The following is a 21080-nucleotide window of genomic DNA, read 5'->3' as shown; positions in this document are numbered from 1 at the left end:
CAGACTCACTTTTCCATTACGGAAGCATAGAGATATTTCTTAGAATTAGAATGCCACACGTTTAAGTTATGTTTCCATCCTCCACACAGCTGCCAGGGCAATACTCCTCAAGGGCAGGCATGACCATGTCTCTGCCCTCTTCAGGACACTCCAACGTCTCCCTAGCCCTGTAAGATCAAACATCAGTTCTGCTCTCCTTCCTGAAGGCCTGTCTCAGCCCACTCTTCCCAGTCTGGCTGGCACTCTGTCCCCCATCTCCGTGCCTTGGTACAGTCCTTCGCCATGCCTGGAACGCACTCTCTCCTCACCTCTGCTCAGAAGCCCTGGTTTCCTTCGTGGCTCAAACAAGCAGGACCTTCTAGATGAACGATGCCTTTCCTTAGGTCCAGCCTCCCTGGTGCGAGGGCTTTATCCTCCAATTCCCTCGTCCATTTTCTCTGTGGATGTATCTTCCCAAGCAGGAGTTGGCTGTCACGTTTGTTTTTGTCACCCCGGGGCTTGGCACTCAACAAACCGCCTGGTAACTGATTCCAATTCCAGACCCAAAGCTTTGCCACTCTAATGAAATGCTCCAGTGTATATGATACAACCCAAATGCAGAAACCTGTTCATTTGCAAGTAAGCCTTCTGATCCAAACAGCGGTGGGACAGTGGTTTGGAAAACCACTTAGAGGCACTGAAAAGCCCTGGAGGGCTGGCTGGCCTGGAAGGACCCTGGAGAGATCAGGCCCAGGCCGCCAGGTGGTTCCCAACTGCGTGCCAGCTCTCCAAGTCTGTGCACGTTCAGGAAGCCCATCAGGGGCTGTCCCAGGGCCTCGAACTCAGAATCACCAAGATTCCTTTAAAGCCAGCCAAGCATGGACGAGCATGGACTCTCACGTCAGTTTACACACATGGGTCAATGGTGAATGTCTGATCCTTCATGCCAGGAGTCCAGATGCAGGAATCTAATCCAACATATTTCCAGCTGTGAAGACCTCTGGGCTTATGAGAGGTGCCAATGAGTCTTGGAAATGGAAAATCAGCATTTGGGATGACGCTGCTCATCCCCCTGCCCCAGAGATCCTACTGCCAGGCAGATGCCCCCAGGAAGCCACAGACAAAACGCAAGGCACCTGCAGACACTAGAGGTGGCTGAGAACTAGAAACAGGGAGGGAGTGGAGGACACCCGAGCTGGGGCAGGCCGGGAATCCACATCGGGAGAGCACTCGAGACGAGGACCAGGGACGGGCAGGCATCGCAGCGACCGAGGACCCCCGGCTCTCTGCAGACTCCTGCCCCGAGGTCTTGGTCAGTCTTGCAGATTTTTCCTGCCTGTGTCCTCTCTGAACCTGCCCCACTGCTGCAGGTAGGGATGCCAACACCAGAGACGGGGACGCACAGTCCGTCCATCCTCACACTCAGTGGTTTGTGAGGGATGACAGAGGGCTGTGGCACTCTTTACCTCCAAATCCACGTGCCCGGCTACTGGGAGGGAGCTTCTCCACCAGGATTCTTGGTCACTGCTCCCCTTGAGACGTTGCTCGTGACCACGTTCTCCCTCCTGGAGGTCTGGCTTTTTGGGGGCTTTGCATTTTGTCTTAGAGACGGTGGCGCGTTTCTTTCAATTCCTCACACTCACCAAACTCAGCTGCATCGCGGGAGCCAGTCGTCAAATGCTACTGTGCTAACGGCATCTTCTGTTCAGGGGATGCTCTCAATAACAGAGTTATTAGTTTGGAGGTCTGTGAACTCACTGGCAGTCGTACCATCAGACGGAGGCAGTGCCGGCCTGAAGACCACTCCCATCCCTGGACCAGAAGGGGGCCTGGCCGGGCTTCTCTCAGACCCACGGCGCTCAGAGGAGTCCAAACCAACCCCTACCAACAAGATCTCCTTTTCTGGCGGGGCTCCCAACAGGCGAACTTTGTGCTATTTAGCACGGGCATACAGGTTCACCCTTCCCCCCCCCAATGCAAAACTAGGAATCTAGCACCCAAGCATCACCTGTTGAAGGAAAAGGTAGAAAAAAGATTAAATTCTGAAATAACTGACTGATTAGGAAGCAGAGGAGAAAACCCTCACTAGTGGAGATCTAAGGGCTCTGCCTCCACTCCCTCCTAAATGCTGCCCGAGGGAGAAGGACTTGGGGCTCAAGCTTGTCGACGGTTCAATCCCTTCCCTTCGAAGCCAGTCTCTGAAGGACTGGGCCCTCCTGTCTCCCACGTCACCTTTTTACTTGTGGAACTGCTGAGATGAACAATATTCTCAAGCCATTTCGTCTGTGAGCTTTAGCTACTTACAAGAGCCACCACATTTCATCTGGGAAACAAACTATGGCATGACTTTTCTAAAAGTTCAACACGACGAGGCGCTTCCAAGAAGCCGCACAGCAGATGCCGAGCTGCTGGTCTGGTCTGAGGCCTCTGGCCCGGCCAAGCTGGCCTGAGCCCTCCGGCCTGGCCAGTCCAGTCCAGTCTGAACCCTCCAGCCCAGCCAAGCCAGCCCGGCCAAGCTGCCCTGAGCCCTCCGGAGCTCAAGCCCTCCGGCCCGGCCAGTTCGGTCTGAGGCCTCCGGCCTGGGCGAGATGGCCTGAGCCCTCCGACCTGGCCAATCCAGTCTGGTCCGAGCCCTCCGGCCGGTCAAGCCGGCCTGGCCGGTTCGGTCCGAGCCCCCTGGCCTGGCCGGAGGGACGGTTCCCCAGTAAAGGAGGTCCCGGTGTGAGGACACCCGGCACACAGGGCCGGCCCTTACTTACTTGCATCGTTTTTTTCCTGAGTGGTGTCTGCGTCCGTGTTGGAGCTGACGGACTGGCTGTCTGAATTCTTGCTGCTGTCACCCAGCTTTTTCAGCCTATTTAAGCGCTTGTCGGTCTCTCTCAGCCCGTATTTACTGTTGATGACGGGAGCAGGCGTGGGCAGTCCCACCCTCGATTTAAAAGCACCAGTTCCCCGTCTGGAAGAAAGGAGAGAACTCGTGGCAGCGGCGCCCAGGCTCTCCCAGGGCTCTCACCAAGAAAGGCACCTTCTGACCAGGCCCCACCCTCCCATGCTGGAGAAGCCCCCAACTCCAAGGCTCCACAGTACTGAACACAATGGATAAGACTGGCTATTTTAAGAAAAAACCCATGATTTAAAAAAAATTCAATTTGACGATCCAATTCACCAGCCATTCTTAAGTGCCCACAAGCAGCAGGCCCTGTGCCTGGAGCTGGGGACCACAGACTCAAAGCCCCAAAGTTCAGAGAGGACACAGCATGGCATCCTAGGACCCAGGGAGGCAGAACAGGGCAACCTCCTCGCCCCATTTTAAAAGTGAGGAAACTGAGGCCTAGAGAAGCTTAGATGTACACACAGGAGCAAACAAAAAGACACACAAAGAAACCACAAGGTTTCAAAAGGATCAAAGGCTACCAAAGGGGGAGCACCAGGTAAGGCCACAGACAGGAGGCGGCAGCCGAGGCAGGCTCTGAAGAGGAGAGGGTACGCCAGGTATAGGCCACAGCCTGGACAAAGGCCAGGGAAGTGGCTAACAGAAAAGCAAACTATGGCTAGAAACAGAGATGGAGGCCAGATGGAGAAGGCTTGGCATGCCAAGGTAAGAGTTTGGTATTTTATCCTAGAGGCTGGGCCCTGAGTTATTGCTGGTCTTTGGTGGAGGGCAGTTCTGACAAGACAAACTGGATAGAAAAGACTAAAACCGGTTTCTCATCTGACAGTCAACATTGTGTGATGAGACCCACAGAGGTCACTTGTGACTTGCCTAAGGTCAAACAACACTGTCAGAGGCAGGATGGGTTCAAATCCCGCCTCCAAGGTCAGCGCCCTCTTCCCTATATGCCCTGACTTCTGGGTTCTTGGGGTCTGTGGGACTTGGGCCTTTTCCTTACAACAGGGACTCGAGGGGCCAACAGGCCATCAGGCAGCGTGCCTAAATGCCCAGTCAGGCCGGGCTCCCGCGGATGCCTGGGATGCATGCCCTCTTAGGGGCCCCGCGGTCCTTACTCTCCCCTCCCCCACACCCTCGATGTGCCGAAGCGGAGGCCGGTGGAGGTGCGTAAACTTGTTTTTCACTATTCTGATCACTGTGCTCAGCATGAATGGTTTCCCTTGTGACCCCATGTATTTTTTATTGTACATGTTTGAAAATGTGATTCTGAGAAGGGTCCACGTTCTCCAGCAGAGTGACTGCCCGGGGGTCGGGGGCACAGACCTGGGGAGGAAGCCCTGTCTGACCAAGAACTTTGTGTCACGCTGCTACGAGCATTCAGGACACGGAAAGGACTCATTGAGAGGGAAGTCTGCCCAATGGAAGGCAGGGGTTATCTGGACCCCTCTGCTGAGGCTGCTGATTCTCTCCCCTAATGAAGGTAACCCAGAGATGACTTTCAACCACATGAGTTAAGTCGACAAGCACCTATTAAGCACCTACTGTAGGGGGCAGCTAGGTGGCGCAGTAGATAGAGCACCGGTCCTGAAATCAGGAGGACCTGAGTTCAAAATCCAGCCTCATACCAAACACTTGACACTTACTAGCTGTGTGACCCTGGGCAAGTCACTTAACCCCAATTGCCTTAAAAAAAAAAAAAAAAAAAAAAAAAAGCACCTACTGTGTGCCGTGCACTGTACTAAGATCTGGGGATACAAAGAAAGTCCAAAGACAGCCCTCGCCCTGGCGGAGCTCCGGACACCCTGCCAACAGCTAGGGATGTCAGAGACAAAGGCACCAGCATTACAGTGCACAGATTTTAGCAAGGAACTGAAGCAGAGGCGAGGAGGGGGGAATTCTGAGCACTAGAGAACGGCCAGCGCCAAGAGACGGGGCATCCTGTGGGTCACTGCCACAGAGGACGTGGTGGGCAGGGAGGTGGAGTAGGACTGGAAAGGGAGGAGGGGGCAGGGGAGGAAGGGCCCTGAGTGCCAAAGGCTGCAGGAAGCCCCTGGGAATGACAGTCAGACGTGTTTTGGTGACTGAACGGGGGATGGAGTGGAGTGGGGAGACACCTGGGGCAGACCGACCCCCAGCAGTCACTGCAACAGCCCAGGTGTGGGGTGGTGAGGGCGTGTGTGTGTGAGACACAGCGCCAGAGAAAAGGGGGTGCATTCGAGAGATGGTGCAACAAACTTTTAACACTACCTAGCACACGAAAAGCTTCGTCACTTAACTCCCTGCTCTCTTGCCTTTGCCACCCCCAGCCCCACCCCGCTCCACCTGGCCAAACTCTGCTGATGGGTCCTGGAGGAGGCTTGTCTGAGCCCGTCTGGCCCCCCCACCAAGCCTCCCAGACCCAAGGGCTACTCTTCGGCCAGTACACCCTCTGTTCAGTCTCTCCCGTTGGAATGGAAGCTCCTGGAGGGCAGGGCTACCTTTGCTTATGTATTCGTCATCCCTGGTTTAGCACAGTGCTTGGCACACAGGAAAGCCACTCATTCAGTTAGCTCAGGAAAGGGGAGTGAGGAAGACCGAGGGACTCCGGTCCTAACACTTTGGCTAGTCTGTCCAACCCAGCCTGAATCTGACTGTGTGCCATCGAATGCTGAGTGAACACGCCAGGAGAAGTCTTCAGACTCCCATCACTCTTCCCTTGAGTTCTATTTACGCCCCAGTTATCCAGCTGCATCTGGACATCTCGTCTGTGTGAACTGTGACTACTGGAAGATGACACATTTTTATGCCTAGAGTCTGTGGTGATTAGAAATCACTTAACTGTGGCCTGAGTGCCTTAGGAGACTTGCTTTCTGGACGATATATTGCCCGCAACCAGCATTTCAACCGTCTGTGTATTGATACATACTTTAAAAATAATAGAGAGGGCACATAAAGGGGTTGTTCTCAAATATTCCAAATGATCTTACTGGGCAAACCTTCTCGACGGGTGGGTCTTCATCTCTTACTTTCCCCTGCTAGGTATCACACGCACACTTTCAGATCATGGACACTTAAAAGGCCTGCTGTATCACTGAATGATCAATGATAATCCTACCTCCAGCATGAGAAAAAAAAAGACAAGTGGAAAAGGATAGCAAGCATTCAAGATTGGAAAGCGTGCCTCACCATCCCCCGGGAGCAGGGGCTGTTATCACCCCCATTCCACAGATGAGGAAACCGAGGGAGTCAGAGGTAAGGGACTTGCCCAGGGTCACACAGCCAGTAAGAAGCTGGGGCAGGATTTGGAGGTGCCACGGTGCCCTGGTCTTGACCATTCAGTTGAACAGCTGAAGCGCAAGCACATTATGCTACTAATGGGATCCCCAACTCTCTCTTTCTGGCCTTTGACTCCAGCCTGGTTCAGACGTAAACAGAGCAAACACTACGAGCAGTCACTCCTCCCGTGGCAGAGACGCTTGGGCCGCGTGTGGTTCCTTAAAAGACACACAGATCCTCACCCCTGGCATGGGGTGGGGTGGGGGGTCCTCAGCAGGGCTCATCCCACGGCTGAGTGGAAATCTCCAAGAAGCAAACTGAGGCTTGACCATAAGAAAAAAACTTCCTAACAGAGTTTCCTAAAAATGCAATGAATGGGACTTGGGGAGCAAAGCCTAGATGACCTCATCAGGGACGTGGCGGGGGATTGCTGTCAGTGGGCTGGCCTCTGAGGTCTCAACATACTCTGATCAGGGAGGTAAAGAAAAAGGGGGGGGAGAGGGAGGGAGAGAGAGAGAGAAAGAGAGAGGGGAGAGAGAGAGGAGAGGAGAGAGGGAGAGAGTAAAAAGAGAGTGGAGAGAAGGAGAAAGGTCCGAGAGAGAGACTGAGGAGAGACTGGGAGACAGAGAAAGTGGAGAGATAGAGAGGAGAGACACAGCAGACAGAGAGACAGAGAAAGTGGAGAGATAGAGAGGAGAGACACAGACAGACAGAGAAAGTGGAGAGATAGAGGAGAGACACAGACAGAGAGACAGAGAAAGTGGAGAGATAGAGAGGAGAGACACAGACAGAGAGACAGAGAAAGTGGAGAGATAGAGAGGAGAGACACAGACAGACAGAGAGACAGAAAAAGTGGAGAGATAGAGAGGAGAGACACAGACAGACACAGGGAGACTGAGAAAGAGGGGAAAAAGAGAGACACAGCCACAGGGACACAGAGAGTGGAGACCCAGGGAGAGACAGAACGAAGAACCTGGCTGAACCAGTTCACCAAGTTCTTCAGACCAAGAACGTACCTTTCACACGTGTAACACTCGCAATACTCATTGTTTTCTCCAAAAAACCCGTCTCCGTAATAACAAGATATTTCTTCTCCAGGCTCGATATCTCTCAGGGCTTTTACACATGCTGTGTCCCGACCAGTTGAAACAAACTGCAACGTAACAAGGAATGCATTAAATAAAGGGTCTAATTTGAAGAGGGCCCAGAATTCAGACACCGATTTTTTTTTTTTAAAATAATACCTACCTTACAGTTAGGTCTGCAATCTGAAAAATGTCCAAAAGATAAAGTCAATTAAGTGCTGATAAGATCTGAAACACGAATAATTACAGAAGCCTGAAATAAGCTTTCAAAGCCGTGCTGAAGCTTGCGCCAAGTGAGGCAGCGACGGCCACATTCGATTGGGGGAACGGGGGAGGTTTCTATTTGGGGACTCGGGGGCTGAAGGGAGCCCCCCAGGAGCTGGGCTTCTGTCCCTTCACAAGGGACAGGCTAACATCTGGGGCTGGGCTGGTCCTCACTAGCCTGAGAAGGCGTGTCTAACTTCAGGACGCATTCCCAGACAGCAGAGGGCTGAACACCGTCCCCATCCGTCTTACCATGGTTTATAAAGGCAGCGGGACCGAGCCAGAGCTGAGCACAATTTTTCCTGGTGGAATACATGACACTGAAATCATTTTCTCCATGTCTAAGTAGCATGTTCTCTTCTATTTCTGAAAGTTCAGCAATACAACCCACCAGCAATTCTATCTTGTCATTCCGTTTCCTATTGAAAACATATGAAAAGAACAGTGATCAAGACTTTGCTCTTGATAAATTCAGCCAGCCAGTGCAGCAGATGCAGGGAATGGCCAAGGTCTCCCTGGGCGAAAGGGGGGCCGGCCGCTGTGGGCCAGCCTGGCGTCGTCCTTCCGTCCACATCAGGGCTCTCACGTTTTCCTGCACATCTACCTTGGCAGCTCCGAAGAGCGCCGGCCTGGAGAAGGCCCCCACGCCTGCGGCCCCCTTGCGCCCTGGGCTTCAGGGGTTCACGCTCACCCCTCCCGGGGGCGTCTAGGTCTCATAGTTACCACTCTTTTGTTGCAACGATTTTGGCTCCATTCTGTTCTGACGAATACCGATTGCAAGGTAGGATTTCAAATCCGCTGTCAGTTGCAAACATTCGCAAATAAATAAATACCTAAAACGGAGGTAAAAGTTTTGGTGTGAGTTTGTAGTAAACGCGTCCAATGGAGGAGGTCATTAGGCCGTAATCTGGATGGCTATTCAGATCCCTTCTAAACACTCCCACGAACTCTGAGGTTTCTTTTTGGACATCCTTTCAGTCACCTCCCACCCCATATTTTATCTCCATCAGGAAAGTCAGCAACTAAAGTCATGATACATATTCGTTATTATTCTCTCATTAACCAGTGAACTTTAAACACATCTAAGTGCTAACAACAGGCAGTCCCTTACTAAGATGTGTCCAAAAATCCATGGACTTCTTCCTTGTAGACATTCCTTCCAACCATGGGGACCACGACCCTCCTCACCTCCACAGTGAGGTCAATGAAGGACCTGTGAGCAGCCCAGCTTCTGAGGACCCTGCCTCTGAGTCCTGATTCTGCCCCTTAGCACCTGTGTGACCTCGAACAAATACCCCTTAACTCCAAGGACAGCATGGGCCACAACAGCTCCCAGGCCCTGAATCTGTGACCTCATGGCCCTTTCCCAGACAAGGAGGGTGACAGCTCTCTCTCCCACAATGAGGGGAAGAAACACCGCCCTAAGCCTGAGAGCCAGGGAGCCCCAGGGAGCCCTCCGACTCCCGTCGGCACTGAGTTCTATTGAACAGAAGTGAGACTCGCCCGTCACTGCAGACACCTACGTGTTCTTTGAACAACCGCTCTTGCGTTTTATTCTTGTTAAGAAAATAGTGCCGTGCCCACTCGCCCGAGGTCAGACATTTGAAGGCCTTCTCCAAGTGCTCATCTTTTTTAAAGCGTTCAATCACCTCCTTCAGCTCTTCTTGCCTCCCTTTAATAGGACGAAATCTGAAAGAAAACACAAAGGCTTCAAGCATGTGCTATACCTGAACCACCACGGGTCATCCCTGACGACCCAAGTCACAGATCCAACGCTGAGGCAGGCAGATGAAATGAGAACAGGAAAGGGCCTTGGACCTTCAAACGACTTCTCCCCCGATGAGCTGCTTGGCTATCTTAGTATTTATTCACTTGGGTTCCTTGTCGCTGCATTTCCTTTTTCTCTCTCTAAATTTCCTTTTATTTATTTTGTTAAACATTACAATTACATGTAAAATATTTTATAAATTCACTTTAAGAAATCTGTGTCCTCCAAATTCTCCCCATCCTTTCTCTCTCCAACCCCTTGAAAAGGCAAGCAATATGATATCAATTATACATAACCTTACATCCCCAAGACAACACCAAAGTGTCCCGGGGAAAAAGCCTCGGCTGGCAGAAGGAGCTGTCTCTCTATGTCCTCCACAGGGTGAACCATGCTCTAGGAAGCCTGGCTGACCTGGAAAGTCACCGGGCTGAGATGTGGCCTCCAGAGAAACAAAGCTCCGGATGAAGAAGCACCACCATTGGTGGTGATGGAGACCCTGCGGACAGAGGCTGACCGACATGGGGTCCACCTGAGTCCACGAGGTCTGTGAAAAGGCCAGGGCAGCGGAGGGAGGAGCCCGCCCTCTAGTGGCCAAACAGGGCAGCCTGCAAAGAGTCTGGACAGGCTGAGAGCCAGCGAGCGCCTTCTTCTGGGGATCGGGCTTTGGCACAGACCGCCTGCTTCCACATGATCCCGGCCCATGCAGGGGCCTCTCCTCCCGGGGGCGGGTAAGCACCTGCAGCGCCAAGGGCAGGGATGCTCCACCCCTGGGACATGACCAAGGTGGGGGGAGGTCTTTGCCTCCCCGACTTCTGCAGCCCAAGCCAAGTGCTAAGAACATCTGGGTGGGGAAGGGGTGTCCTAGAGTCAGAACTTGTAAGACTGGTGTGCATCCGACGCTGCCTCCCACGGTCCCCTTACGGCCCCCCTGGGGGCTGAGCGAGGAGCTGGCCCAAGGAAATGCCCTCTTGAGGCTGTGAGGGGCCACACGGCACAGGGCACTCCAGGAGAGTGTCAGTAAGCTCTTCAAGGACCAGGATGGTTTCCTTTTGTCTCTATGCAGTATCTGGTACATAGTAGGGAGTTAATAAATGTCTGCTCGACTGACTACCTGAAATGGTTTGGAAAAAATTCCAGGCCTTATTTCAACCCCCAAAAGATGACCATGAAAATAACGTGAATTCCCTAGTCAAATGTTTCCTTTCTTATTTCTACAATCTACACATGTTAAAGAAAAGCATGTCTGAATAAGATTTGGGAAAGAAACAGGCAGGCTCCCACTAAAGGTGCTAGAGCAGACCTCATCAGTGGTCAGCAGCTGGTGGTGCAGTGGACAGAACTCCAGGCCTGGAGTCAGGAAGACCGGAATTCCAATCCTGCCTCAGACACCCTGTTTGCCTCAGTTTCCTTATTTGTAAAATGGGGATAATAATAGTGCCTCCCTCCCAGGGTGGTTGTGAGGATCAAATAAGATTATGATCCTAAAGCACTAAGCATAGTGCCTGGCACACAGTAGGTACTATATAAATGTGAGCTGTTATTATTTGTCACTCAAATGCCCCAAGTTTTTGTGCAACAAAAATTAATAAAAAGTCCTTGAGGGTGTGCTGTGGATGTGTGTATTTACTTATAAATTTGTATAGTAATTATGGATGTCATAAAATACAAAACAAATTTAAAACAGAGGATAAAGACAAAACCAGCAGACCTGCTGGAAGAGGGAAAGGATAGGGAGGGATGGAGCTGTGGAAAGAAAGGGGCAGGGCGTGGAGAACCTTAAGTCAGGGAGGCCAATGAGGAGGCTTGTGCCAGAGTGGGAGCCTTGGGGGGACAGAAGAGGAGACAGAGGGGAGAGCTGTGGAGCGAGAAGTTGACTCGTGGGGTTTGTGGGTGGGGAACAACGGGAGGGATGGTGGGTGCCCACTCCCCATCAAGATTAGGAGGCTGGCCTCCTCTGGCAGGCCGTGGATGAGAATGGCGTGGCCCGAGCACCCCCATCCGTGGCAGCCAAGGTCCAAATTAAAACGCAAGGAGAATGAAAATACGTGAATTTAACGAGAGGCGGCCACACTGAGGGGAGGAACCGGGACTGAGCCTGGAAGGGTTCACTTAGACAAGGGAGGACATTTTAGGCAGGGGCATCAGAGGGGTGAGGACACACAGGGGAGTGAGGAACAGCTTCCGGACAGCCTCAGAAGCCTGGCTCGCCTTCCAGCGGTGACACAAGCCAACACTCCGCTCAGAGGACCGGGAATCCACCTGTACCTCAGATGCCCACGTGTTCTAGCAAATGGAAGAGTGGGGCCAGGGGGCCTCTGCAGGCCCCTTCAGCTCAAACTCTTGGAGCCTCTGATCCTATTATATAGGTCTACCCTCATTTTAGCATAAAAGCAAACTGAGGCCCAGAAGGGACGAGTGGGAATGGCAGAGTTGGGGCTAGAAACTTCCTCTCCTGATTCTCAGGCAGCAGACACCACACTGCCTCCAAACCTATAAAAAAAAAAGTGTTGCATCAAAAGTACAAACCATAAATACGTGTTGATGACACGGGACGGGGAATTACATGGATTTAGACCCCCTCCCCGTGCACCTCTGCCCTGGAAGCCCATCCGCAGGTGATGTCCGTGCTCCAAATGAGCCAGAGGCCACCATCTCTGAAGTGCAAGAGCAACTAGACGTGGCGGGGGTGATTCTCGGGACATGCTGACAGCCCCAGAGCCCTGCTGGTCTAACTCCCCAAGACAGCCTGAGGGAGAAGTCCATCGAGGGGAGTCTGGGCTCAGAGGAGGGGCCATAGCCTCGAAGTCAGAACAGCACATTCTGACTGGGTAACGTGATGACTCTATACCAGGTGCAGCGGTCCGGTACGGAGCAACTGCATTTCTTTAATTAAAAGGGGTTGCCCCACGCTAAATTATTCTGTATTGGGATTTACGTAAGATAATTTGGAAATGCTTTAAGCCGAACCGATGTCATCTGGTAATAACGTTTGTCTCACGTTCTAAAACGACTTTGTGTATGTTACTATGTTTCTAAATTCTCATATCGTGAAATTTGAGAAATCATTGTATTAGAAATGCTGTTGGAAAAACAACTTTGTCTTAAAAATCTAGATGCTGTTAGATTACAAACTGAGCTGTTAAAATAACGTGATTTTAAAAAATAGATATTTGAAAACTCAGTGGATACAGCATCAAGGCCTGGAGTGAGGTTGACCCCAGTTTAAATCTGGCCTCTGATGTGTGACTCTGGGCAAATCACTTCACCCTGTTTGCCTCAGTTTCCTTATCTGTAAAATGAGCTGGAGAAGGAAACGGCCAACCACTCCAGTATCTTTGCCATGAAAACTCTAAATGGGGTCACACAAAATTATTTGATGTGGTATATTTTGCTTTGAAACATAATAATTTTCTGCTTGGGGGAAAAGTTGCACAGACCCTTGAAGATCCTTACTGCGAGGTCCCTTGAGAGTTTTCATTCAGGCAGGGTCATGAGGGCTTCTTATTCTACTGACCGTATGTTGTAGAATCTAAAGTACTGAAGCCGGAGAACCTAGAACTGAGAACTAACAGAAGCCTCTCTCCCACCCCGTGTCACAGGAGGGGGGCGGGGGATTTATTAGTTTACTATAATAAAGGATGAATTTCATTTGAAAACTTTTGGCTATCACTTATAAAAATTATGAAACTGTATAGGGTGGTTTAAAGATGTAACTTCAAAAAATTAATACGAATTAACTATCAGGTATTTGCTATATAAATGACATCTGTTAGGGAAACAAGAGAAAACTAATAATATTCAAGCCCTAAGTCATGGTTAGTGAAATCTTGCTATTTGAGGTAAAAACTCTTGGGACTATGAAATTGTTTTGAGTATGATTTCAGGTTTGGTTGCTGAAGTGTTATTAAGCCAATACCCTACCAGTCAAGGAGAAAATGGCATGTGCTATGGTCTAAGAACTGCTACAGGTGGATGTCTGTACCTGGGAAAAGTTGAGGGGGTCTTGATGTGGTCCAACACAGGAGCCTCTTGACTCAGTTTCCCCATGGTGCTATTTATTTTCTGAACAGGAAATTTCCCCAACTGGTTAATCCTGAGTCTGGTTTTTGATACCCTGTGAATAATGTGGAGCTTTACTACATGACTGGCTATCAGATATGACTCGTGCCTGGAATCAAACAGAGCTAAGGGAGTTTTTCCCCTGTAATGGTATATGCCAAGTTCATCTGTGGCCTAGAGAGGATGACTCTTGACATTGTTATAACTACATTTCTCCTTTTCCATTCATAGTAAATTTCTATAATCAGAGCAGATGAGCAGTAGAAGTTTTGTAAGCATGATACTAAACCTATTAACTAATAGACACATACCAGAACATTTCTGAGTTACTATAATAGGGCAAGTATGAAAAGTCCTGCAATTTTAATCTGTTTCTCTCTCCCTGACCCAGGGAGCCCCCTTTGCTGCCTCTTTGATAACGGCATCTGGGGCCAGCTGCGGCTTTCCCTCTCTGGTCACGTCTGCCTCCACCCCCCATCAGAGGAGTGTCGGGGCTCCAGAGCCAAGGAGAGGGGAGGAACCCCCAGATTCAACACGTGGCCATCCCCCGGTCCTCCTCCAGCTGAGTGGACGTGTGCTCCCCTGTCACATGAGGGATGGTCCATGGATGGCATCCATGGTGCCTGACTCCAAGGTGATATTTGATATATATGATAATATATATAATATAGGATATAGGATAATATAGGATAATATATATAATATAGGATGTCTTCCTAAGGAGGAGAATTAGTGATGTAAAACTTTTCTAATTGAACAGAATAGTAAATCCTGATAAAGCAACAGGATTAGTCTGTTTTCCAGGTTATACACATATGCATATGATTGGCTTCCAAATGTTTCTAATGGAAAATTCAAGTTTTGAGTATGTTTTAGTAACAAGTTCTCAAAATTGGATTAAGGATTTAGCATATAAAATTGCATTGACAATCATAAAGAAAGTAAAATTATTTTCCCATTTTAAAGTATCTGATAATTTTTAAAACAGAAGCGTTCATTTTACAAGTTAGATCCTCATGAATTTTTTTTTTTTTAATTCTTATATCAAGTATAGGGTTTAGGTGAAGATAAAAATAGCAAGTGATATATAAAAACTGAAATTCTCTAGAGTCCCAGGTGAGTTATGGGTTCCTAACCTGATGTTCTTATAGCTCTAACAGGATTAGCTTCATAAAGCTTGCACTGGTTTTCACTATATGAACTAGTCATTGGAAAAACAACTGGAATAGGCTGTTCAGTCATTTCAGTCATGTCTGACTCTCCCTGACTTCATTGGGGGTTTTCTTGGCAGAGATACTGGGTTTGTCATTTCCTTCTCCAGCTCATTCTACAGATAAGGAAACTGAGGCAAGCAGGGTGAAGTGACTTGCCCGGGGTCACACAGCTAGCAGGTATCTGAGGCAGTCTGCAGTCTTGCTGACTCTAAGCCCAGCATTCTATCCACTGTGCCATCTGGTTACCTAGGAATTTCTGCAAGTGACTGGGAACTGGAGAAGCAAAGCCCTCTTCAGAGCTGCCCTGAGAACGAGGCCTATTCCAGAACGTCCAAGGGCTAGACAATCACAGGACATCTGGGACTCAAGACAAAAATATGATGATTAAATGGACATTGGGAGTGGGTTACTAAGACACAAGGAGATCTGATGTTGTTTAATGTTGATGATCATCACTGTATTGCACTGGCCTTTCGTTTTATGGTGTATATGTGTAAATCTCCCCTTTCAAAATTAGTCCATTGTGAGCCCTCTAAGTAGTCTGATCTGTAGCCTGCCTTAGTTTACCTATAGAGTCTACATACAAGATTTGTATATTATCCCTATTTTTCTTAGACTCTGTCAGCTACTGTACTAAGCTATGTAAGCTGTGCAAGAGGACGGTCTTTTCTTGACCCACAATGTTGATAGTGAGCATGAGCACATTAAACAGCCTTACAGATTTAGCTGACAGTAAGTGGTCCATGGCAGGAGTGGGCTGGCTCCTCCACTACGCACCAAAGTGGGGAATTGAGAGAATTGTGGGAAATTATGTGAACCAAACTGACTCCACTCTGTAAAGCTGACTCCATTTTGGGACCCGAAGTTTCTTTTTCCTGTAAATTCCACCTACGTGTTAACTGTGACATCCCATCACAGATGTGAAATCTGCAAAAGTTCAACTGCTCGCTCTCCCCGTTCCCAACTCTTGAAACTCATTCATCCCCCTCCCAACTCAGAAAGTCTCTAATCTTTCTTCCAATTACCTAACCTTGTGTCTTGGTTTATGTGCTGTTAATTTTCTTTTAATGCATAGAAATCTATCTTCCCCTGTCTTCAGGGTCCAGTGGCAAGTTGAAGAGGCCTCGGCCTGATCTGTTATGCAACTTGCACGCGTTACTTAATAAAGCAATATGGCCAGAAGCTTAAACCTTTGTTTCCCTAGTTATTTCAGATTTCACCAGCCGCACAACACTGAAAATGTGATATGAGTTAGCTACCGTTTTTATTTCCAGAAAGACAAGGTAATCATAACATTCAGAAGAGCAGATGGGATGTGAGTGCCACTCTCGGGCCACCCTGACTTTATCTGTATTATTCTCCTGGCAACTAGCCAGGTGCCATCTCTCCTAGGCCTATGCCTTCAATGGCTGTCAACATATTCCTGTGTCCTACACAGCACTTGCATGTGGCCGAGGGCTCAACAGTGGTAAAGAACCAGAGCACTGACCACTGAAGAAATTTAACCATGAAGGCCTGTAAAAGGCAAAGGTTTGCTCTTTGAGCAAGCCAGATGCAACTTTGAGAGAGCGTCAGAATGTGAGGGAAGGAGCCAGTGGGGAAGAACTAAGAAGCCGTAGAAGAAAGTGAAGTAATGGGACCCAGAGCTGAGGTATAACATGGTGCCTATGGCGAGGATCTCCATAGTACAGTCATCACTTCCCAGGCCTCTACATGGTTTCATTCAGTGACCTAAACTAATGGGTCTATCTCACCAAACCCAGACAACACATGGTCAGATTAATTTCTATTTCTGACCAACTTGGCTTGGCCAATCCAGAGATGACCATCATGGTCACATACCAAGCCATACCATGAAAATGCTCTCCAGTTGGAGAAGTTGTGGGAAAACTGGAATACTAATGCACTGTTGGTGGAGTTGTGAACTGATTCGACCATTCTGCAGAGCAATTTGAAACTATGCTCAAAGGGTTATAAAATTGTGCACACCCTTTGACCCAGTAATACTACTTCTAAGTCTGTAGAAATGGGAAAAAGACCCACACGTACAAAAATATTCATAGCAGCTCTTTTTGTGGTGGCAAAGAACTGGAAATTGAGGGGATGTCCATCAATTGGAGAACGGTTGAACAAGTTGTGGTATATGAATATGATGGAATACTATATCGCTATAAGAAATGATGAACAGGTGGACTTCAGAAAAACCTGGAAAGACTTGTATGGTCTGATGGCTGAGTGAAGTGAGCAGAACCAGGAGAATACCGTACACAGTAACAGCCACATTGTTCAATGACTGACTTCGATAGACTTAGCTCTCCTTGGCAATGCGAGGATCTAAGAGAATTCCAAGGGACTCATGAGGGAAAACGCTCTCCACATCCAGAGAAAGAACTCCTATGGTCTGAATGCAGATGGAAGCATAATATCTGCTCTCCTTTTGTTGTTTCTTCTTCCTTGTGGTTCCTCCCATTAGTTTTAATTCTTCTTTATATCATGACTAATGTGAATATATGCTTAATATGAATGTATAAGTAGAGCTTACAGAAGATTGCACGCCGTTTTGGGGAGGAGGGAGGAGAGAGTAGGGGAGAATATTCAAAACTCAAAATCTTATGGAAGTTAATGATGAAAACTAAAAATAAACAAATTAATTATAAAAAAAAAAAAGAAAAGAAAAAAAGAAAATGCTGTCCAGATCAAGAATGTTCTTTAGTAGGCTGGTCCTGTCAAAAGAACGTCAACCCAAATCAAGTCAGGGAGCTGCAGATGCTGGTGGCGTCCCGCGTCTACGTGAAAGTCAGACCTCGGCTTCGACACAAATAACAGACCTGAGCTCTAAGCGGCTTCATCGCAGGCCCCTACAAACTACGCCTCAAGGCCAAGACCTTAACTAAGCCACTAAAACAGAAGCCCTTCTCACAGCCAAGGAAGCTGTCAGAAGGACAACAGGATTAACCAAAGAGTGAAAGCACGATGGAAGAAGGATGCTCCACAGCAAGATATTCAAGTACTGGTGACGAGGAGAGGGGACAGGGGACAAAGCAGAATCTAAGACCACTGAGTCCTCCTCTCCTTTAAATGGTAGACTGCTTCAGCTTTCCACACCTGGTATGTGTCTGCTATGACCAGCAACTATACACAAGGTGGTTCTCAAAATGGGCATGCGCACACACACACATACACGCATGCATGTCTGTCCCTTACGCTCTCTCCAGACAGCCTTCCCGGCTCTCTTGCCGTTTGATCAAGAGGGCCTAGAGGCAGTAAGGCAAAGCTGTCGACTAAAGCTCCCCCTGTACTGGCATGAAAGACTGAGGGGTGACTGGAAGTGGCCAAAGGCGATGAGGAGCTCAGAAAGGGCGGAAGAACATTCAGAGGGAGGCGGTCCAAAGGAAGGTCACCGAGCAACCTCTGTAACTGCTAACGGAGGGGCTCGCGGGTCGCTGGGCAGGACTTGAGCGAGAGCGAGAGCGATTTCTTCAAGTCTGGACGTACCTGGCTGAGGCATGCAATCCGCTGAGGCCTCGCATCTGGCTCTCTTAGAAATGCCCCATTTCAGAGTGCAATCTAGCCAGGACTTACTGGATCCAGGGCATCTTAAAAGGGCAGTACGCTGTTCAGAAGAAGGGGTGGGGTGCACCGTTATGTCAGGGAAGGGTACCATGTTCTACCTACCTCACCTGGTGCGTGTGAGGGCAACTGTCAGATTTGGTAAAATGCCTGGAACTCCTCCAAGGAAAGGCGCTAGAGATGCAAAAACAAACAACAATGTTAGAGGCTGAGATTAGTGGTGAGAGAGCCCTAAGAAGACCAGGCTGGTCAAGGGTCTGGGCAGTGGGCCTCAGCCCACTTCGACCCAGGCCCTCAGGGTCTTTCCCTGTCAGCCTTCTGAACCCCCTTTCTCGACCTAATTTCTAACTATAGCAAGTGCCATCCCAGCATCTGACTTACCCAGCCACTAAAAAATGGTCTAGGGGAAGAAATCCAGGCACAGGGATGGCCCCCCACCCATCCCAAAAATGGTGCAGAGAGAAGTCACTCTGGCTTAACTCTCCCTTCTTCCACCCCCGCTCCACAGGGAGCTGCCCCCCTCAGCCCTGCTGGCGGCCTCACAGCCTACTCCCAGTAGAGTACAAGATTACCCGCCTCTCCCAATTAATTTCGACCACAGTAAGGATTCCATGTCTTTACTGGAAAGCCAGAACCAAGCTTTGGCTGCCTCCAGCCTGGCCCCTGCTATGCAGGGCCTGCGCTAGTCTCTTCACTCCTATGGGCCCAGACAAGTCATCTCAGATAACACCCAATTTCAGAGATAACTGACTGAGAGCTGGAAGGGACCCTGGTTTCCCTGTCCAAGCCCCCCATCTTATAGATGACAAGGCACAACGAGGCAGAGAGGTTACTAGTGACTTGCCCAAAGTCAAACAACAAATATTGGAGGGAGGATGACCCGAGTTCAAATCCTGCCTCCAAGGTCAGTGCCCTCTCCATTACACACCATGCTGCCCGGGCCCTCCCCAAGAGTTCTAGGTTCTCGGGATCTGATCGGGTCTCGGTGGCTGGCCATCGATTGGTATGCCTCAGTCATCTCATCTCAGTGCCCAATCAGGCATGCTCCTGAGCTCAGCCCCGGACACCGGCTTCTGTGGGTGACTGGGATGCACACCCTCCTGGATGGGGGCCCGTGGCCCTCGGTGACCTTTCTCTCGCTCTTCCTCTCCCAATGCAGATTACGACCCCCACCCCCACCTCCTAGACTTAGAATGAACAATGCCTGGATGAAGGTGTTGATGTCACCTGCTAAAAGCCAAAGCAGTTTCTCAATGTCTCATGTGATGGCATTCCTACTGGGGGGTGCAGTGGCTCGCTCCTCCTCACGCCCTTGGGAGCGTGAGCCCCCTCACGTCTCCACTTCGCCTTGTGTGTAAATGCAGGCATGGGCCCGAGTGACTTCTGGGGTCCCTGCCGGCTTCCGATCCACCATCTGTACTCCGTCTCAAAGATGCTTTTCAGACCTTCGCTAACTGCCTGTGACCTCCTCCCAGGATACTGCAGCAGAAAAAGCCACTGGGCCCAAGGTCAAAGCCTGACGGACATCTCTGGACCTGAGAGCCATCTGTAAAACGACCCTAGTGCTGTCAACCACTAGTCACTCCAGCTTCCTTTAAGCTTTAAATCTGCTGATTCAGCCAAATGGTTTGGGATCACGAGGCGACTCGGCAAGCCCTGAAGATGAACACGTCCACAAAGAAAACCACGCGTGCCCCGAGAGCTTGGCCAGGGGAGGCAGGTGCTCGCTGAGCCAATGCTGCTTGCTGTAGGAACGCCACCTTCCCACTGGCCTACCCGACGTCACGAGGTGTCAGGGCTTTCAGCAGCATCCTCTTCAGAAATGGAAAGGATCCCTGCATTACTCTTCTGTCAAAGTGGGGCAGAGGATGACGAAATACTGCAGAAGCTGAGCTGCTACATTTGGTGATCAAACAGGGTGTGTCAGACATTTGTGGCTGCCGAGTTGTTTCAGTTGTGTCCAACTTTGTCACCCCACTGGGGGTTTTCTTGGCAAAGGTCCTGGAGCGGTTTGCCATTTCCTTCTCCAGCTCATTTTACAGATGAGGAAACTGAGGCCAACAGGGTGAAGTGACTTGCCCAGACTTGTATAGCTAGTGAGTGTCTGGGGCTGAATTTGAACTCAGGAAGATGAATCTTCCCGACACTAGGCCCAGTGCTCTGTGCACTATGGCGCCATCTAGCTGCCCAACTTCAGACATCTATTGTTAAGTGGTTATATCCTCTGCACTTTGAAGACTGCGCGGCCTACTTTGATGCCACTCAGGAGGCGAAGGACACAGGCTGTCACTGCTGACGGAAGTGAGGGCGTCCGGTGCCCAGTGCCAAACCCTAGTGACTACAGCCCAGGGCAGCCGGAAGCTCCACGGCTCTGTGCACCCCGCTAGGTGGGAAGCGTGCCCAAACGTGTACATATGCTGATCCTCTCCTCCTCCTGTGGACCATCAGAGACAACCTGGGACCTCACTCTCATTCCTCCTTTTATTCAGCCAGGCTCTTCTGACGACTCCTTTAGGGGATCTGGGAACACTCCCTTCCTCACTTCGCCAGCCGGAGTCAGGAGGAGGCCATGATGTCCTGAAGCCGATATCTGTCACCGACGGGGCTGGGGTCCAGGGAGCACCCACAGGACTACAGTCCAGAGCAGGCTTCTCTAATCGTCCCAACGAGTTCTACAGGACACACAGGGACTGTCCATCTTCCTCTACCTCCACACCCGGACCAGGCCCCAAAATGACCACCAAGTTGCCTCCCTTCCTCTCACTGACAAACTTCTCAAATGGCTTCTCTACATCTGCCACCTGCGTTTCTGGCCTGTGGCACTCGCAGCTCTCCAGCACCTGTGGCCTCCTTCCCCTGTGTAGCCGGCTGCTGCTGCCTATATCTCCCTTCTGGAAAAACTCTCCAGACACCGTCCTACCCTGGTTTTCCTCCAGCCTCCTTCCACGCTCCCTGGGAATGACTCACCCCAAGGCTTTGCCCTAGAGATCTTGTTC

The 21080-nt window shown here is 49.9% G+C and overlaps 1 protein-coding gene across 5 annotated transcripts in view; it reads right to left on the bottom strand.

Annotated features, from left to right (window-relative positions):
• The window catches only part of KMT5B (lysine methyltransferase 5B), a 53885-nt gene that overhangs the window by 5364 nt on the left and 27441 nt on the right, over positions 1-21080 (bottom strand). For all 5 annotated transcript variants that reach the window (XM_027856047.1, XM_027856046.1, XM_027856049.1 and 2 more), the window contains exons 4-10: positions 18190-18258; positions 8997-9162; positions 8197-8306; positions 7726-7892; positions 7373-7392; positions 7141-7277; positions 2739-2935 (exon numbers count right to left, since the gene is read on the bottom strand). In XM_027856047.1, coding sequence (XP_027711848.1) covers positions 2739-2935; positions 7141-7277; positions 7373-7392; positions 7726-7892; positions 8197-8306; positions 8997-9162; positions 18190-18258 — 866 coding nt within the window. The remainder of the gene's footprint in view (positions 1-2738; positions 2936-7140; positions 7278-7372; positions 7393-7725; positions 7893-8196; positions 8307-8996; positions 9163-18189; positions 18259-21080) is intronic.

The sequence above is a fragment of the Vombatus ursinus genome, unplaced genomic scaffold (assembly GCF_900497805.2).
Source record: "Vombatus ursinus unplaced genomic scaffold, bare-nosed wombat genome assembly UNPS02011369.1, whole genome shotgun sequence".
NCBI lineage: Eukaryota > Metazoa > Chordata > Mammalia > Diprotodontia > Vombatidae > Vombatus > Vombatus ursinus.
Note: the sequence above shows the minus strand (reverse complement) of the source record. Positions and strands in the feature narration are given on the sequence as shown.